General features: G+C 46.4%; 1 protein-coding gene across 4 annotated transcripts in view; it reads left to right on the top strand.

Moving 5' to 3' along the window:
• The first annotated feature begins 309 nt into the window (after window positions 1-309).
• LOC8028724 (SEC14 domain and spectrin repeat-containing protein 1) overlaps window positions 310-20,083 on the top strand; it is a 41,544-nt gene continuing 21,770 nt past the window's right edge. Inside the window, exons 1-11 of one of the 4 annotated variants that reach the window (XM_029985992.4) lie at window positions 325-540; window positions 730-846; window positions 1,282-1,341; window positions 1,668-1,776; window positions 3,705-3,789; window positions 5,002-5,100; window positions 11,071-11,184; window positions 11,869-12,025; window positions 18,896-18,996; window positions 19,073-19,195; window positions 19,698-19,784. In XM_029985992.4, coding sequence (XP_029841852.2) covers window positions 750-846; window positions 1,282-1,341; window positions 1,668-1,776; window positions 3,705-3,789; window positions 5,002-5,100; window positions 11,071-11,184; window positions 11,869-12,025; window positions 18,896-18,996; window positions 19,073-19,195; window positions 19,698-19,784 — 1,032 coding nt within the window. In that variant the 5' untranslated portion in view covers window positions 325-540; window positions 730-749. Of the gene's footprint in view, window positions 847-1,281; window positions 1,342-1,667; window positions 1,777-3,704; window positions 3,790-5,001; window positions 5,101-11,070; window positions 11,185-11,868; window positions 12,026-18,895; window positions 18,997-19,072; window positions 19,196-19,697; window positions 19,785-20,083 lie in introns of all 4 variants that reach the window. The other 3 variants (XM_042290689.1, XM_040502418.2, XM_040502417.2) reach the window with 3 other exon arrangements.

Raw genomic sequence — 20,083 nt, forward strand, 5'->3', positions numbered from 1 at the left:
AGTGTGATCATCTCAGAGCGGCTCTTCGGAAATTTCAAGCAATCCTCTCCAACCACCAAGCTTACTTATTTGTTTCTGATCTTGCAACAGAACTCACATATGAATACGAATATTTTCTATCTACAAGCGGGGCATTCTTTTTAATTAGAGGTAAACGTGAAATCACCCGACGCACTACTTGGTTGAGTAGTCCAAACCGAAACTCAGTACTCTAGTGCTCTTGCGATGAGCATTAGCGAAGGCGCTATCGACGACGCGCTACTTTAAATGCCCAAGACAATCCAATCCCATCCAATCCCAAACCTTCTTGTTTTTTCTTCCTTTAGTTGTTGCTTGGTTTGCTTGCTGCTCCGTATCCTTGCTTCCATGTGATAGCTGCTTGAAGACCCAACTCTGTCGGTAACGGATGCGTGCCTTGTCTCTTTGTTGCTGCTCGCGTTATTGATACGACCTTGCTGCCTGATAGTGAACGCGGTACGGGCGCTGCCGCCGAGGGATGCGTGACGTCTTCGGCTACGTTCGCGACGTCCACCACGCCAGGCGAGTCGGATAAGTCTCGGCGTAGCAGTCTGCACTGCTGCAACACTCAAGCGATCCGACCACTGTCTGTTGTTTTCACGACCTAATTGGTCACTATCTTAAGTGATTATCTCTTGTGTCCCGAAGTGGGCTGCACGTTGCGTTCGCGTGCCAAACGCGTGTTTTTAACGGCTTTTTCTGTGTGCGCAGAAATTCCAAATCGAAGAACGATGTTAAGCACATTAGAAAGGAAGGATACAGAACGAGCGGGATCCGAGAAAAATCAACGCAACCCAAAAGCTGACGTGCAGGGAGACATGATGTCAGGTATGTACTGTTTGTTTACTGGGAAGTAGTCCTCTTGCCCGTCCATAGCATGTCTTGCTCTGGAGCTTTAATCGTCGGTGATCAACTCAGCAGGCTTCTACACCGGGTATGTCATGACTTTACTCACATCTTGCTTCGTCTTCGATGTTTTGCCTTTTCAGTGCATCGCTTGCACTGTCGTTCTTTAATCCCCTGACGGCTTTTTCTGCTGACAGCACATTTTCTAGCATTATTATGTCCCATCAGAAAACGTGCTCGCTTTGCATTGTTTTTGCAAGCCTCGCAGAGTTTCGCTGGGAACCAGCACAAATCTGGAAGCCTGCTGACATGATTGAGCCGGCAGACAGTCGTGAATTTCGAGGGCGTTTTCAGTGTCTGTATCTGGCAAGGGCTGGAGCTATCTAGGGAACACACCACCCTCTTTATGTTTTGTAGGAGAACTTCAGGCTGCTGATATCGTCGAGATTCTGAAGAAGCGGCTGGCTTTCATGGCGGGTAAGTCTTTTCTCCTTTTAAATGGAGCTTAATTACCAGAATGCAGATCCCCCAGCCTGGCACGTAGCTAGGATTTTGTTTCAGAGGGGGCCCGCCCATGACAAAATGCTGTATGAGGGGGAGAGGAGGTCCCACCAAAATGGAAGATTTTTGGGGGAGGCGAGTCCACAGTATACAATGCAGGCTCTATGAATGTTCTTTTTTGTAAACATTTCTTCACATTCACACAGTATCACGAAGAAGGAGTTGTCATGCTCAATAGTCGTCACCGTCCTGATAGATGCGTCGTTACGCCTAAGCGCACATACAACTTCCTCAATTAACAGGCGGCGAAGACAAGAAAGGCAACGCGCTCATCTCCGTTCCTCCACCCTGCGACGACTTTATGCTTCAGGACTTCAAGGACACGCTGACTTACCTGATGACCCTCACCCAGTAAGCCGACCCACCATTGTTCACTTCTTTGCTAGACCCTTAAATACTCTGCAACGCCGTTGGCACAGGCAGAACATGGGCACTTTTTTGCCTTTTAATTTGAAAGGGTACCTGAATTTTCCTCAAATGTGTGCTTTCTGCCACACTAGTAGTTTCTGTGAAAGACCCTTGAATCTAAGGAAAGAGAAAAAGAAATGGCTATCACTGGTTTGTGTGAACAGTGTCGCGACATGTACCTGTGTTTAATTGCTCTTGTATCTTGTCAGAGTTGTGGACAGCAGCGCTGTCTCTCTTTTTGATTGCTATTCACAACTTGAATGATCTGCATTTTGATCTCTGATTAACATATTAACATCTGGACTGCATCATAATAATGTTTCGTGTATGTTTATACAGCCGGAAGTTAGTCTGCCTCAATGGGCGACTTGTCTCTCAGCTGTAGATGAGCAATTCAGCCAGTGCAGTTCAACCTCTAGCTTGGGTCCGCTAGTCATTAAAAGGACACTGACAGGGTATTTATGCTCGCCAAGGTTCTTGTTTGTACAAAACATATGAGAGCCCAACTACCCAGAAAACTGTTCACGGCTCAAAATTAATTTTCTGCCCGAAAACTGCCGATCCAGAACTGGCCGGTTTGAGTCGCGCTCACTCTCTTCTTCGTGGTCACGTGCCGTTTTCTATGGTTAAGACACAACCACCAAATATAATCAAAGTCGTGGGTCATCGAAGGCTCACACACAATATTAAAAGTAGAAGAGAAATATGATACCCATCCCTTGTGGCTTCTAGAAAGCTGCAAATACGTCGATAGGAAGTAAAAAAAAAGCTGCACAGCCATGTGACTTTTGCCAACTCTCTCCTCCTCTATATTTCTTCTTCCTCCCCAGTCCAGTTTTCGTTTCGAGCATTTGCGTTTTTTGACTTTATTAAAAATATATGTGACGCTGTAGCCAAATATTGATTGGGTAGTCTTCTGAGACCATAATAAAGTGCCTGGCAAAATATAAAAAATAAATTGTGGGGGTGTCAGTGTCTCTTTCATGTGCACCACGCTGTAGTGATACACGACTGCACGCCGGTATGATGGTCATCCAGATAGACACGGGCAGGGGGTGGAGATTGAACCCAGGATCCGTGGGTTCTGCGGTGTAAGCTTTAGGGCCTCGTGCTCTGAGCTGGTGTGCACCAGCCCACTCGGCCACTGATCCCCCCTGCAAGGCTGCATTGGTTCGAGCTATGCGTTACAATAAATGCAGTCCTCTTATTTTCCCGAGTCTCATGTTTCTCGCCCCACGCTGCTATTTCACTTAGTGTTTTGAAGAACGTCTTTGTACCCTTGGGCTTTTGGGCCATCATCATATTTGGTATGACTCATTCTGCCGATAATGGGGTTTCAGGTTGCTGGAATTTGTCTTTTATTGAATTTTAGCAGTCTTTCTTTTTTCACTCATTTCTTACGACAAATCTAGGTAATAGGAGATTGTGACTTTGCTAAAATTCAAAGCTTAATATTTGTAGAGAAGAAAGCATATTTTTGTAATTGTATGCACAACACACAGGAAAATTATTCTAATTGAGATTTCCACAGCTTATCGCAGTGCCAACACATCTGTTTGATTGGGTAGCCTTTGGACTACCAAATTAAGCTGAAAACGTTTGCACTTTGTTTTTTAAAAATATTTATTAGGCTACCAAGGGTAGCTAATTGGGTACCTTTCAGACAAACTTGAGCTGACGCAAACTTTACTGCAGGCACCTTTCATTATTTTTTTAATTACTTGGAACCCGGCATATGTATGACCAAGGCCAGTTGAGTTGATTGGATTCAAATCTTATTACGAGCATCGATAGCATTCGGCTAGTTTTTGTAATCTGTCTTGGCTACCGAAATAATGATGCACTGAACATGCTTGCTTCGTGTGTTTCAGTGATGATGATCGGGGTGTAACGGTCGTTATCCAGGGTGACAGTTCCTGGGGAGATAGGCTGAAGCCGATAATGGGCATTAATCAGGTTTGTGTTCCAGCTTTTTATTTGTTTTTTATGGAAGATGAACCACTTGTCCGACAGTGGTGCCAAGAACTGTTTTTGTGTCAGGGACCACCAGAATCATAAATTAGGTTGTATAGGACTTTTTTGATGAATTTATAATTTTTTACGTTCCTGGGTTGGGAATAGATTTTATTTGTTGCTGGTGGAACCTATACAATGACCAATCTATTTCTCAGACAGGATATCTAAATTTTTTTGTATACTCTGGTATGCAGCTTCACATTTCTTTCGTACAAATGCTGTCCCACTAGTTACCTACTGCCTTCGGGAGCATTAGAGTATACAAACATTTTTTTTTACATACAGACTTATGGCCATAGATTTTTTAATGATCAGTTTCCGGTTTAAAAGATTTTGCTGTTTTGCACGGGATACTCTCTGAAGTTTTGTCTCAGAGAAGCGAGACTTCCGTCATTTCCTTCTCCTCCCCCTTTCCCACTCGTGGAACCAAACTGCCTCGGTTAATGCCCTTCTTTGATGCATGACTGACGTTACTGTCCCAATATTAAGGTGTGTTTTTCTGGGGCTGTTTACCCTTTTCAAGTTGTAATTAAATTAGCCATTTCTGCTGATCGTGCATTCCCACTTATTTCATTCCATTTATTCTAGGAGCTATAATTCTGCACAGCAACCTTCATATACTTGTCTAAAAGTAGCTCTTATACTACATAGTGTGTTTTCTCTTGCCTCTTTTAATCGAGGAAATTCTGATCTGTGGCACTTAGTGTGCATCTGAGCTCCCTCCAATGCAGAACACGCACCAGCTCTGTGCTTTGGAGCTGAATAATGATGTCAGTGTCATGCATGGCTGTTTGGTGGATCTGAATTATGATGTCAGTGCCATGCATAGCTGTTCAGGCTACACTTTCAGTGCCGTCCGGCTTTGGTTTATGAATATTCCTTTCTGATACCGACTGGTTCGGTTTTCCGATTCACAACAAGTGAACTTCTGGCCTTGAGTCTCACCCTACGGTGTTATCCACGGCTTTACTTCTTAGACCATATCACGCCGTTTTCATGCCACCTCGCCTAAAAGGGACCGTTGGCCGTCTTTGCAGTGGCACTCTCCCGGTCTTTCCGATAGTGTGTCAATGGCGGCTCCGAAGTGGCTCCTGTGTACTTCCCGACTGGAGTGCTGTTCCTTATCAGTTGTCGGTTGTGCCGTCCATGCAGGACGTCTTGGGGCGCAGGCTTTGCTGCACGTTGGTGCTCCGTCCACACAAGCCCAAGGACTCAAAACCGTCTCTTCGGGACAAGCAGGCATCCACGCAGGTGAGGAGGGTGCTGTGCGCAACTTGTTTGCTCTTTGTTCTTGGCTGAGCAATAGAAGCCGTCTGAGTGGGTAGCAGAACAAATAAAATGCATTTCAACCTTGTTTGCTTGTGGAATCGTACAATTGTAGAAAACCATCCAAACGAGACTAAATAAAAGCTATACACCTTTCCAAAAAACACTCCTAGGCCGCCGCCATGTTGCTGATGCGACTGGTGCGACTCTCGCGCCCTCTATCAGCTAGGAATTTTCTGCCACTCTCTTGGACTGTGAGTACCCGTTCAGCGCGATTCTCTGTGTTGTGCGGTTTTGCATTCAGCATTTTCTGGCCCCTCTTGAAAGTTTCCACTTAATTTTTTTTTGTGCGAGCTGCATACACTTTCTGTGTTACCTTCAACCGTGGAAATTAGGGCTGGTAAGTGCCTGCCATTCAAGCTTTTTTGCTCAACATTCACCGGAAACGAAGGTGCGGAAGACGTCGAGTGGCCCTCGACGCGATTATGCGAACGGTGACAATTGTTCTCCCCCTTCCCAGAGATAATCCGCATAAAGTCCTTCTCACTCATCTCCAAAAATAGTTGTCCAGGTTGGGGTGGGAAACGGGTCAGTCGTGTTCGTTACGTTGCCTCGGTGATATTGTGAAAAAAAGAAGCTCTCCCCAAAACGTGCCCCAAAACGAAATCACCTTGGATTCCGTCCGATCGTCAAGATGTGACTGTCGTCGACTGTGATTGTCGTCGACTGTGACTGTCGTCGACTGTGACTGTCGTCAACTGTGACTGTTGGCGACTGTGACTGTCGTCGACTGTGACTGTGTTATTTGAGATCTTTCTCAAATAAATTCTTTTCAGATAGCACTGCATCGTGTGGTATGTACAATATATTGTTCGAAAGTTGACATTTGCTAAACTGTATGTCTGTGTCCTTTCCATCAGTAAACACGTTATCTGTGAGCGTGAAAACTGCATGCCTTTCGGCTATCTTTGTTAACCATGTTGATAAACCTGAAACTGGGGCAGAAATGAACATATAAGTGGAAGGAACAGAAAAGGACAGGATGACGCTTCACCGGCTTGCTTGCACCCTTACTGTATTATCTTTATTTTCTGTTGTAAATTATTTTCGACAGCTAAGCGCTTTGTCAATTGACACGCGGCTAATCAAGCAACGCCGTCAAACCTTATTGTAAAAAATAAAATAAAATTACAACTAACATTTTAGTTGCATTCGTTCTGTCGTGCGCGTACCCAACAAAAGTAGTTTGCAGGTTTTTTATTGTTTCTTTCAAATGTGGTACAATGCTTTCTTAATGTCCTCGGGAAAATACATGCACCATGAAACACAACATACAGCGGGAAAAGACGAGAATCTAGCCGCCTGCAGTGTATGAAACTGTGCATGCGCAGGCTGCACCTATCGAAATCACAGCCCACTCGGTTAGGGTTAGCAGGGACGCTAATGATAGTCTAGCCTCAAACTCAGTCACTGGGCTTCAAAGCGGTTTGCAGCCCCTGGGGTCAAGGGTTTCTTGGAAAGGTTTATACCGTATGACGTTTCTTGTCTCGCTCATATCAGTGGGAGGCTCCAACGTTTTGTACATGGCCGTTGAATACTGACTTAGAGTAACCAAGAAAAGCAAATTTTTTAGTTGGGCAATTAGTTTTCAGAATAGGCACTTTATATTTGTAAAACTTGGATGAGGAATCAGTTTTAGAGTGCAGCTCTTAGGCGCTCATTTTAGGGTTGAGTGACGTCGCTGTCGGTGCAGCCGTGGTAAATTGAGTGGGAAAAATGATGTCATGTGAGTAACATCAATCCAATTCCCTACTGAATTTAGCGGGGAAAAGTGACATCACGTCACCTCAACACCAATCCAATTCCCCGCTAAATTTAGCGGGAAAAGTGACATAACGTAACCTCAACACCAATCCAATTCCCCGTTAAATTTAGTGGGAAAAGTGACGTAGTGACCTCAACGCCAATCCGATTCCCCGTTAAATTTAGCGGGGAAAAGTGACGCCACGTGACCTCAACACCAATCCAATTCCCTACTAAATTTGGCGGGGAATATGACATCACATGACTTGGTGCCAGGTCACTTATGAACAAATTCATTTTCTCTGCTAGATTTAGTAGAAAAATTGACATCATGTGACCTTAACCAGAATTCAATTTCCCTCTAAATTTAGGGAGAAAATTGACGTCGCATAAGTTCAGCATCATTTCAGTTTCCCCTCTAAATTTAACAGGAAAAGAATGTCAATGACTCGGTGTCACGTCACCTATGACCAAATTCGGTCTTTCCGCTATATTTTGCGGAAAAATTAACGTCCTGTGACCTCAACAGCAATTCAATTCTCCTCTAAATTTAGCGGCAAATTTGGCGTCGCAGAACCTCGACACCAATTCAGTTTCCCTACTAAATTTAGCGGGGAAAATAACGTCACATGACTTCACGTCACCTATGAATGAATTCAGTTTCTCCGCTAGATTTAGTGGGAAAATTGGCGTTGCAAGCAAAGGAGGAGGAAGATGGGAGAGGAGGAGGAGGAAAGGAGGGGAGGACGAGGAACAGAGGAGGACGAGGATCATACCCTTCCCTCCTGCTCAAGAACTGTGCTCTAATTCCGCATTACAGAGATTTGTAAACGTCTTTAATATTTTGTTTATGCACATTAGCTTTTGCAAAATGGGTATTACAGCGGAGCTGCTAAGGGCTAGGTTCCCCAGGATCGTGTCCGTGTATGTCGACACAAACCTACCTGGACAACTACCGCCATCTATAAGCGACGGCGGCCAACACACAACCAGTATGGTTTCCGCCATTGCTCGTAGATGGCGGCAACCTTTCCAGCTATAATAGAATGGATAGTTTGGCGCGTTGGTGGGAATTCATCGTAGGAAGCAGGGCGAAAAACAGACGACGAAGAAGAAGCATACAGTGTATAGAGTACAGCTCTGCTGGTGGAAAGGCTAAACGTTTTTTATGAAGCTCGCATTTCTTTTTCTCGCCTGAATGGCCTCTCCCCTTAGCAAAACAAACTAGACAAAGATCATCCCTTTGCAGCAGATAATCCATTTATAGTCAGGTACAGAGGAGGTTAGATGCAGAAAGGCCATAAGCCCCACAAGTACCAATGTTGCCTGCAGTCTTCCATTAAGGCCCGTTCACACTCTTGCGACCGACTTCGACCGAGAGAGACCAGACCGGTTTTTAAGCCTTTTGCGACTTCTTAGGACAGAATGCGATGAAGTGGAGCTGGTCCTAAGAAGTCGCAAGAGGCTTAAAAACTGGTCTCGTCTCTCTCGGTCTAACTCGGTCGCAAGAGTGTGAACGGGCCTTTAAGCGGCATTGATTTTCTCAGAAACACCGAAACATTGTCCATGACATGAAAATCAGGAGTGAAAGAGGCGATAGAAGGCTGATCAAGCCTCAGTCCACAATGATTATCTCTCAAACTAATGATGGTGGGTCCTTGCTCATATTAAACTTTTTTACACCTTTGTGCTGTGATCAAACCTGAATTTTCAGCATAACAAAGTGTGTGCACTTGTTCAGTATGGGGCCTAATGTTTAGTCAGGTATGTGGGAAACTATTTTTACGGTTCACCTCATTGCAGTATTTTTACCTCTCCAGTACAGTGGAGTTGGGCTGAAATATTTGTAGCCATTTTCTTTGCACATTTTTACCCCGAAAATTACGCTCCGAAATTCTGAGCCTGAACTCGTGTTAGTGTCCACACTTTGCTTTCTCTCAACTTCATACTTGGCTATGAAGTCTGGATAAATTTGACTGGACTTTTAGTAGGCTGCTCTTTGGCACCTTACGGTTGGTTGATCTTCTTTCTTCCAAAGGAACAGTTCTTTCAAGAGCTTTGTTGCATTCGACAGTTCCATCATTCTGTCGAAATTTTTAACCTTTTCAAAAGCGCTCGCCATCTACCGTATTTACTCGATTCTAAGCACCCCTCATTTTTTTTTTCAAATCCGCTATATACTTCACGAGAGGGCAGTGGTTAGCTTCGAAGTACACTAAATGTTACAAAATTTAAGCAAAGAAATATTGCTTAATTTTAAGTGAAATGAAAGGTGAAATAGAACATGGAAGGTAAAACAAATATGGGAAACTGTCACTCTACTTGCCGGCACAGCGGACAGCACACCATGCGACACGCTTTACTCAATCGCTTTCACCTGATGACAAGTCCTCGGTGCATCCGTCCGAGCTGCTGCTGCTTCGGTTGCTGTCTTTGTCCCACAAGAGGTTGTCCTCAGATTTGTCGAGACTGTTCATTATACAAGACTTCTTGAATGACTTGTCCAAGACGTCGGCCCCAGACTCTGTTCCACCCGTCCGAAATCTAGGTCGTGACGGTTAATAGGGAGGCTTTCTGCAGCCTCCCTGTCAGTCTTCTTGCGGTTGAGGCTCTGGATCCAATCCTCATACTCTTGATGCAGATCATCTTTGAATGGCTCATTTGCCAGGACGTCCAGGGGCTAAAGTACCGAGGTCATCCCGCCTGGCACGACCACCAGGTCGCAGCCGCTGATTCGAAGCTCTGCCTTCACCTCCGGGGTGAAGCGGCCGCGGAAAGTGTCTAGCACAAACATACAGTGCACGCCGTCGGGTCCGCCAAGCGATGCCCTGGGGTGATGTCGCCACACAACATATGATCCGATTCAGCATAAGCTGCCTCGTCGTCCAGCCTTTCTCTTGGAGAAGCCCCCCGGAAAAGCCTCATTTTTGGGCATATTTTTCCGCTTTAGAATAACATTTGGCGGGAGCTTTCGGGTGTCTGCCGTTATGCATAACATAAACATCACGCGCTGCTTCTTGTATCCCGTGGTCCGGATTTTGATCTCTTGCACACCTACTTCATTGACGGTTGACATCCTTGGCATGTCACTGAAGACTGGCGTCTCATTTGTGTTGCCAATCTGGCCAAGGCCGTAGCAGCGTTCCCTGTGCAGCTTCATCGTGTACTGCTGAAAACTGGTCAGCTTATGTTCAAAGTCACCCGGCAACTTTTAACATATCGTTGTGCGGCGTCTTGACAAAAATTAATTTCCCTTTATCATCCGTTCTACCCAGCCACGACTGACACAGGACACTTTACGAGACACCTGCTTTTGTGTCGCAAACTTCATCGCTTTCACTGGATGGCATCAGCTGGCTACGTGGTCCCATGGTCTTCTTACGGGTTGCAGCTTTCTGGAAAAATCTGCTCCCACTGCTTTCTTCATCGAATTAGCCAGGACCTGTCCACGCTGAAGCTCTCAGCAGCGCTCCGATTTCCATTCTTCTCCGCAGATGAGATCACTGTACTCTTGAACTTGAACGTATAGGACGTTCTCTTCGTACAAATGCTGACGCGAGGTTAATCAAGGACTGATCAAAAGCCGCCAAAACGAAAGATGCAGTCGACGCTCTTCTAGAAGAAAAAGAGAAAGAACAAGAAACACTCGCGAGCATGCGGTTCTTGTGTTGCCATCGATCCAGTCACGTAGAAACTTGTTTCCATCAATCAACATCGCCAATAGCTCGGTGATCGCAGTCTCTCCTTCCGCTGAGGAACAGCAGTGTGCCGCGCTCAGGTTTTGAATTGCTCTCAAAAAAGGAATGCTTACATTTGCGTGCAAACTTTTATTTTACCGTTCTGACTGAATAATTGGGGAGGGGCTTAGAATCGTATAAATACATAGCCGCCGAGCCAATTATACGAGTCTGCCACACGCACTTTGACCATGTACTGGACACGAGGGCTGCATCATTGTCCCGCTTGAACTCAGCTCTCATCGAAAGCAAGTACTGCGTCAGCATTTCGCAAGAACTCAGATCCAATCACTAGCTTCGTGCCCAAGAAACTGTGACCGCCTATGTTGCACGATGGGGTTCCGGGGCATCATCTAGTCCGAGTGTGGTATGATTGGTGGAGGTTCTAAAAATGGCATCCTCTCTGTGACATTAGGTGAAATATGTCAGCCAGGCCAAGCTGTTCAAGTTGATCAGTCCCCTTCAGTTGACACCCGAGTTTGGCGGCACCCTGCAGTACGACCATTATGACTGGCTGAGCAGACAACTGGTGAGTAACTATAGTTTGTTCTGCTTCTGCATGTGTTCTGCACATGGGTTACTTAAATGTGTCTGCAGTCACACCTTCCAGACATAGGCATTCCTGCTGGACACAAGACTTCCAACCTAGAATGTCGTTCAGGATCTAGAAAGGGACTTACTTATGCATAAAATTTGAGAGTGACTTACGTCTACCTTTACTGGGTTAGGATTTAATGAAAGCGAGTTCTAGAACCCTTAATTTTTATTTGATTGAATTGTCACAGATGCGCTTAGCTGGCGACAAGCTTCACTGCGCACGTCATTGGGATTTGTTGTGTCGAATTTGCATAGTGTGCTTCAAGAGAGTCGGTTGTTGCAGACAAAAGAATGTTCAGCCATAACAACCGGTACCAAACTTTTTGTTACGCTAAAAAGCTTACCGCCATGTAACAGTTTTCATACTAAGCCCGAGCTAAAAGACTTGCTCGAAACAGCAACCACCAGACGTATCCTTTCAAATGCCAGCTTGGCTCAAGCGTCCTTCCCCAGTTTGCACTCGTCAAATCTTCTTCAAATCGACCCTCCTTGCATCTTGTAACATTAACTGACTGCATCGCCGCTCTCCTACATTGATTTCTTGCACCCATACACGCATGTGATTCGGCTGCGCCTGTCAAGGTTCGTGGACTAATTTTCTGGCCTTGTTTTGCAGGCAGTGGAGAAGTACATCAAGGAGGTGAAGCTGCTGTCGAAGCACACGGATGTGGCCCTCGGATTCTGCCGTTTCCAGGCCTCCCCCGGGTCTCCAGATGTGCCCTGCCAGATCGGCCCGGCCATGGGCGAGGTCATCGCTCGCACGGTGCAGAGCGGTACGCCTGCTCTCACTTGTCCCTTTCCTGCTGACTTGCTGATGATTACAGGACGTGCATTCGAGCTAAATGAATCAGCTGCATGCACTTGTGTCATCTTGTATTTTTGCTTGCATTGAAGCAGTGCATTTGGGATAAGCAGTTTTTACAGGCAACCAAGTATAATCTCACTCTGCATAATAGGTTCGCCCATCCTTGCCCATCAAAGCATAAAAAAACCAGTACAGTGTAAACCGCATGTAACGTATGTCGCGGGAGTCGCGAAAATCCAAACTATAAGCGGTACCGCACTATAACCTAAACATCAATTTTTCAGGCCAAAATACATGCCATAAGACAACTTACCTTTGTAAAAGAATTTATTTTATGTTAGATGCAAAATAAAGCTTAGTCTGATGAAACTCTTTATTTCACCAGACTAGTACAGTTCTGTCTCAAGTGTGTCACACATTTTGAAAGAAATGAGCGGCTTTTGCCTGGCGCAGCCTTTTAACGGCGTCGCAGGTTGCGGACGGACGTTGCGAGCGTTCAGTATTGCTAACCCTAATCACTTTTCTCCGGAGATGAAAACGCATGAAAATTCGCATCCTTCATACGGTACGTGCCAGTAATACCTTGAACTTGAGCACGCGCGTGAAGTGCGCCAAATAAGAAATCCGGGCGATGTTTGAGGACACAAATGCTTAGAAATCACCACTGTAGTCGAAGTAAACAAACACAACGACACGGGCGTTTCTGCCGTCTTGAGAGCACCGCCACGACATCGCCGCATGAGTAGGTGGATCTTCCCTTCTAGTACGTGCTGGGTTATCATAGCGACACAACGAAAATTCAGTCAAGGATAGCGCTTTTACGCAGAACGATGAGATGAACGCCGTCTACGACGACGATCACAACCGACGCCAAGTTTGCGGATAGAAGCAGCCGGCCCGCGACCGGCATGCAACTCGCGCGAACACTTCTCCTCGACCTGCGATTGGTCTGTCGTTGCTGTTGTTTGTTTCTTTGTTTGCAATGCAGCGGAGGGACGCACGCACGTGAACGACACGTGCGTGCGTCCCTCCGTAGAGCGTTCGTCACTCCGTTGCTATGGCAACTGAAGCCTCTCTCTTGGCTTCTTCCCGCTTCTTCGAGCAACCTCCTTGCCCCGCCAGTGCCGCTTGCGGCCAACTTGCGGCTCGCGCCGTCAGCGCCGTTATCTAGTGTCGCACAGGGAAGTGTGCTCGCTGCTCCGGTCGTCGGCGCGGTCGGCGGGCTGTGCCAGAAACCGCACTATAACCGGTATTTCCCTTCGCGCGCCTGCATTTTAAGCGGTATGTAATTACATGGAGTTCTATGGGAGGCGAACCGGTGGTTTAAAAAAACCGCGTTATACCCGGTCCTGCACTATAAGCGGTTACGTTGTAAGTGGTCTATACTGTAGAAGGTTATTCACATGTCGTCAGCACGACCGGTGGGTGAATCAGCTTATCGTACTCCATTAACAACTTTGGCTGAGTGAGAGGATTCCGGTGGAGGCCCGCTCTCAGCATGCTCCTGAATAACTCCTCAAAGGGGCCCTGAAATGACTTTTTGACTGGTATTTAATTTGCACCGAATCTGAGTGCACTGAACGTAGTAACTTAGTGAAATCTTTCTTTTCTCGAATTTCACTTTATTTTAAAAGTTATAGGCAAATTAAAATTATGAAAACAAGCAAAAAATAACCTTCTTCATGACGTCCCTGGTCCTGGCTTGGGTGGCCGTGAACTAGAGGAGGGATAGCGAGCTCAGCGAGCACTCGTGGCTGTTGCACTTGTGTCGACGGCTCAAGAGGGTGCCACTGAAGCATGTGTTGGCTGGGCTGTATGAAGCGGGCAGCCAGGGCCGCTCGCATTGCATTTCCTGCACGACTAAATGCTTATTCGGCATGACACTTCATTTGCCACAAACGACAGCAAACATCGGTTAAAGATCAGTTCAGAACGGAAGCCACTTCGCACTGCCAAACTGCCAGACAACCTAACCGCAAGCCAAACCTGCTCGCCGAAGGCCTTGGGAATGCTCGGAGCCGGTCGGATCCTCCAGCCCATTCGACTGCAGAGCCGCGTGTGCATCCGGGACCTTTCTATGCTCGCTGCTTCACAGCAATGTGTAGCGTGCGTCGGCGCCTGATCCCACTACCCCTTTCCAGCATGTGCTGCCTTTTCCACTGCTTGGGGGCGGGTATGTTGACGGGTCATTTCTTGTTTCCATACTTTATAAACTGCACTTGTTTCTTTTCTGGTCTAAAATACTGAAAAAAATGACCGCGTCTCCACGTGGTGAATGATGTTGATTGGGGTGAAGCTCTGGTGGTGCTGATAATACTGATTTTGCTCATAGGTAGTGCTGATGGTGCTGATTTTTTTTATTGCTCATAGGTAGTGCTGAGTTCCGGGTTGCGTTTTGACTTCATTATGCAGCTTTATGGTCGGTGAAAGGCAGAGCCAGTGGTTCTTCTAGCGGATCCATCCTGAAGTTCGCAAAGACTAGGTCTATGCACGCCAGCATCCCCAGCTCATGAGTTACTACCACATCTCAAAGCCCCCTACTCGTCCCGCAGTCGTGGCCGAGTGGTTAAGGCGATGGACTAGAAATCCATTGGGGTCTCCCCGCACAGGTTTGAATCCTGTCGACTGCGCAAACATTTTTTTATTTTTTAAGAAGGCAGATTGGATGGCAATCGATGTGAGCATGGACGCCGGATGGACAAGGCTAGACCCTAAGGAGCTTTGCCCCTAAAAACTACTTTCATAAATAATTGAAACGGTTCGCACCACTTATATTTTGTATTTTGACTAAAAAAAGGTTCGAGTATGCCTAAGCACTTCTGAGTTGTGAATGCGAAAGCATGCACGTCATTCTTTCGTCTGTGGCGTATCTGCAATGACGGCAGAGCGAGCCCTCCCCTCGCCGCTCTGACCTTGGATGCTTTGTTTTACCGGCGCGCTGATGGACACGCAGCGCCATGGGTGGCAGTTGTTGAAACTGACGCGCAGCTGCCAATACAAGCCTTGTTCCTTGAAACTACGACGCGCGCCAGCCATTGGGACAAGCCGAAATACATCAGCTTTTCTCCGCTCCTTTGGGATTGGGGAAACTAGGTGCCGTTGTCTAGGCTTTTCACGTGGTTTCATAGCTGGGGAGCTGGCTTCACTTGGAGAAAGGATTTAAGGTACCATTTGGCGCGGCTTCAAAGCTCATGACGTCGGCTTGCTTCATGGGACAGTTAATGCTTTCACATTAAAAAGCTTTTAGCGGCTCTGACTAGTCATAAGGCAAGAGCTGGCGAGCACCTACAACGTCACGATGTCGTCGCATGCCGTGCGTGTTCGGTACCACGGGGCGCCCCCTTAGTTGAAGGAGGCTTCCACGTCGCATACTTGCCAACTCTTCCGAATTTTTCGTAAAATGTACGAATTGGGACTAATTTTACGATTTTACGAATCTTGCTTCAAATCTTACGAAAATTTTTTTTGTAACTCCGTTGTGGCCAACGAGGTAGGTTGTGGCGATATCTTGCAGCGCCACAGGAGGGCGATAGGTACCGTCCACAACAGCGTAGTGGCTTTTACTATCCGTCTATCCGGTGGCCACGGATCGAAAACCAATCCAAAGCTCAAAGCCTATGTTCGTGTGTTCGGCGGTGCTCAGGTGCAGCGTTACACAGATGCACATGGGTTCGGCCTGTTCAGACGTTGTTGGGCCTCATTGTTTCGGCCAGTTTCGAGGCGAGAAGTACGGCATCTGTGTTTGTTGCACGTGTAACTGTAGCAGTCTCCTGATCACTGTGGCTTCGCGGCGCAATGCCGAACTCGAAACCTTAAAAGAGGTACTTTCAGGTGTTCCTGAAGTCCTACACGTCGAAATTTCCGTGCTTCGTGCCGCCCAAAAAGCGAGAGAATTTCGGATTGTGTAGCACGTGCACGTGTGATGTAAGCGTTTCGCACGCTGGCCGTGCTGACATTAAGCTGCACATCGCTTCGCGTAAACCCCCCCCCCCCCCCCCCCTCCCCTCCCCCGCCCCCGCCGCCGCCGTCGCCGCCGCAGCCGCGGGACTTTTACGAATTTGAAAGTCCACAGGTTGGCAGGTATGACGTCGCCCGGTTAAACTATGACGCACCGACATTTAGTTGCATTCTCTGTGCCTGCTTGGTAGCCCGAACTACTGTCGAGACCGGTTATACCGAAGTCAACGGGAATCGAATATCACTTCGCTATATCCGCTATTTCGTTATAACCGACTTCGGGTAACAAAGTGCAAAAGGAAATGAGAAATCGTAATCGCTTCGTTGTAGCCGCTATTTCGTTATAAGCGGCTTCGTTATTGGGCAGGAGATCGAACTATAGGGGGCGCTCTGACCCGTTTGTTTTCCCCACGCTTGGTGTTTACTCAACACAAGGCCTGTGCACATGCTGACAGGCCTTATGGGCATGGCCATGTCATCTTCTACAATAGAGCGCGGGGTGCAGTTTAATGTAAAAAATACTAACAATCGACGAAGCGACGTTAAGTGCCGGATCTATCCTCAGAGAATGCGAGCTTGACCCACTTCGGCTTTTGTGATGAGCTGGGATCGTGCATGCTGCACTGTTCATGCAGGCCGAGTGGAAACAAAAGAGCCCCTCCTCCCCTTCGCCGGAGAACACGAACTCCAGCCGAGCGCTGACGCCGCGTTCGGTTATGTCGGCCGAACGCTGCGTCATTGTATTTGTTGTCCCCATCCGTGTAGTTGTTAGGTTAACCGCTTGGGGCGTCACGGTCTGTCCTCCTCCCCAATAGCCGGTCTCGACAGTAGAAGAGATGTGAAAACCGCGAAAAAGGCAGACGCTTAAATAGGATTGCAGGGCTTTTTTAAGATCAGAGTTTTTTGGGTTTTTTTCTGAGGGGGGGGGGGGGGGTGGGTATGTGCACATCCATGCTTTGGGAAATATTTTAACTAGAAGAATACTGAAACAAATGTTTGCGCACAAAAAATTTGAACTTGTTGCTTCTTAACGTCTTCTTGTGTCGAGCACACTTTTGTTGGAAAGGAAGGCATGCTCTCAAAACTCTGCAGTCTTTCCACGGCAACGAAGAGGATCCGGGCGTGCTTGCCGTCTCCACGTCGTCTTGATCTCTTCCATCGTCGTGATTGTGAAGTGACAGTTTCACTGTCACTAGGCTTGATGTACTCATTGTCCGAGTCATTGTTGTCTCTTCGGCCTAGCAACGCTTTGCATACCTCCGAGCGTCCATAATCCAGAACGAGGACAAAAAAACAGATATTTCCCACCATAACAATTCAATTATGTCACCACCTAGCAAATGCAAGTTGTTCTAAACATGTTTGATATTGTGTTCAACAGATAACAACACATGTAACCTCCATTAGAAAAGTTTTTGCATTGAAGACTCACTTTTTTTGTCCAAAGGTCAAAATTGAGACGCATCTATAGGTGCGTTCCCCCAGGGTTCGTAGAGCTCCTTTAAATCCTTGAATACCCTTGATTTCGTTGAGCCTTTTAAGGGTCTTTAAATATCCTTGAAAGTTGAAAGGAATCTTGTATTCCTTGAAAATCCTCAAACAAATGCGTAAATGCCGTGTCGTCTGGCAACATGGCATGTCGTTTGTTCTAAATGATACAGCCAACCCAAGGCGCCCCGTGCCATCGCCATTTTTGCTTTGCGTTGACTGTGTTGAGGATCAAGTTGGTGAGCGTGAGACACTTTCAATCGAGATTGAAAGCCGAAATGCCGGATGGAAAGTGTATGTTCCAGCCGTCTTGACTGGAACGAAAAGACTATCACCAGTGGGTGGGACCAAATACGGATGACTCCTTCCGAGCGAAGTGTGCAATCTGTCGAAACGCTATCAAAACCACAATGGCCTGCTCAATATAAAGTCCTCCTTACGCCTAGCAAGGCAGAAGTATGCTGCATACTTTGGAAGAGCACAAGAAGAAAGCAGCCAGTGAGCAGAAAATTTTGAAGAGAAAAGCAGTTGAAGTGGAGCTGGAAGGAATGCATTAGAGGAAGTTGAAACTCCAGAAAACTCTGAAGTGCCTGCTCGAGTCGGCGGAATGCTTCTCGGAAGATGCTGAGGCGAAGAATGACTTGACACTTTTGGCCAAGGCCAATAGTTGTCACCGAGCAGCAAAAGAAAAGGAAACGGCTATAGCTGGCTGTAGAACGAGAAATTCTTGCCAAAAAGGAGCTTATTTCTTAACTCCTGTCAACAAAGAAATTTCTTTGAACATTCCTTGAATTTTGTCTTCTGATGCCCTTGAAATCCTTGAAAAGTCCTTGAATTGTGTATCTAAAATTCTGTACGAACCCCGGTTCCCCAGTTATTCAGAAAGCACTCAGCTGTGGCAGCCGTTGAATACTTCCTATAAGAATGGAAAGGTATTTTGTGTTTTATTTTTATTCATGGTGCTGTGTCACAATTTGGCAGTACAGTAAAACCTCGTTATAACAAAGTTGAAGGAGCGGTCGTAATTATTTCGTTATAACCATTAGTTTGCTATAGCCAATGTCCATTTCTTCCCAGTATTAGCAAGCAAGGGGAATTATGATTGCTTTGTTATATCCATTAGTTTGTTATATCCCATTTTGTTATAACGAGGTTTTACTGTATTGCTTAATTTTAATTACCATAAAATCCCATAAGAACGCTCATTTAAAATGGAGAAATAAATCTTCTCTTGCAGCCAGAGCAAAGTCATATTCCACGGTGCAATAAACTCGCGGGAATTCACTACAAACTCCCATGTCATGGGAGTTCATAGCAGTTTGTGGTAGCAGTTTGTTATTCTGCCAGCATCTGATGCCAACAGCTCTCGTGTCCTGCGTGTGGTTTGTTCCAGGTCAGAGGCTTCTTGAAAGCCTGCAGTGCAATGTGGAATTTGGCTTCAAGTCCCACTGTGGTCAGAGGATGGTGAAGGAGAGGGGCAGTGCCTACAGAAAGGCAAGTTCCCCTGCAACAGTGTGGGTGGGCATTTACGGCGCCTGTTGTGGTTCTGAGCGGGCTGTGGTTTGTTCAGGTGAAGGCGGCGTTGGACTGCGTGGTCCAGCTCCAGCAGTCTTTCCAGGAGGACTGGGAGCGGGAATTGGAAATCCTCAGGGGCACTCAGCAGCTGGAAACTTTCTACAAGGAGGTGGAAACAGTTGAGTATTAATTTCCGTGTGTTCAATCTTTAATACTCATTATATTCCATTAGTCTGTGAGAGAAAGGTTTGTGGTGGCATTTATCTGCTGATTCGGTCTTGACCAGTGGGAATATCGTTGATTTGATCCTTGCTGTCAGTTTTATTTTACGGCTTTGGTTTTACCTTCATATCGCGCTGTCTGTTTCTGTACCTTGAATGAAAGCAGCGACAGGGGCCCAGCAATTTAGAACCATACTGCTAATGAAAACATCTGGAAACAGTGAGGAGCTGTATTATTTGACAATAAGTTTGCAGCATGATCTTTGGTAGAGTAGTTTCTTACTTTGCCAAGCTGGTAACTGCAAATAACGGAAGAGAAAGGTAGAAAAATAGCATCTGACGTAAGGAGAGCCCCTGAGTGAGTGGATATTGGCTTCTTTTGCATTTTCTGGCTCGTTTAAACTTGCTTTCTTATGTGCTCTTCATTCTTATCAACCATACTTTGTGCTGCTTGCTCAGATGATCCACTGGACCAGCGTCGAGAGGGACAGGCTCTTGCAGTCTGGCACCAAATCTGACTTGGATAAAGCAAATGCAATGGCCATGGTACGTTTTCTATGTTTGTTTCTTTAGGGCGTTAGCATGCGCATAACAGTGAGCAGCGTCACACATGTCGACCACATTGTCTTTAGCATCACATGCTTTTTGACAGTCTCAAGCTTGCTCGCCTTCCCGGCATCAACTTCTCGTGGTTTCTGACTTTTCCTTGGGCATCCCGACACACGTGTTACGTAATAGAAGAATAGTACAGTGCATAACAACTGCTGGGACTGCTTGACATAGTTCGGACTCGGACGGATGCCAGATGGAAAATAAAGTGAGCGAGGAATGGTTGAATGTAGTTG

Source organism: Ixodes scapularis, unplaced genomic scaffold, assembly GCF_016920785.2.
Source record: "Ixodes scapularis isolate PalLabHiFi unplaced genomic scaffold, ASM1692078v2 PGA_scaffold1__304_contigs__length_218370807, whole genome shotgun sequence".
NCBI classification, from domain to species: Eukaryota; Metazoa; Arthropoda; class Arachnida; order Ixodida; family Ixodidae; genus Ixodes; species Ixodes scapularis.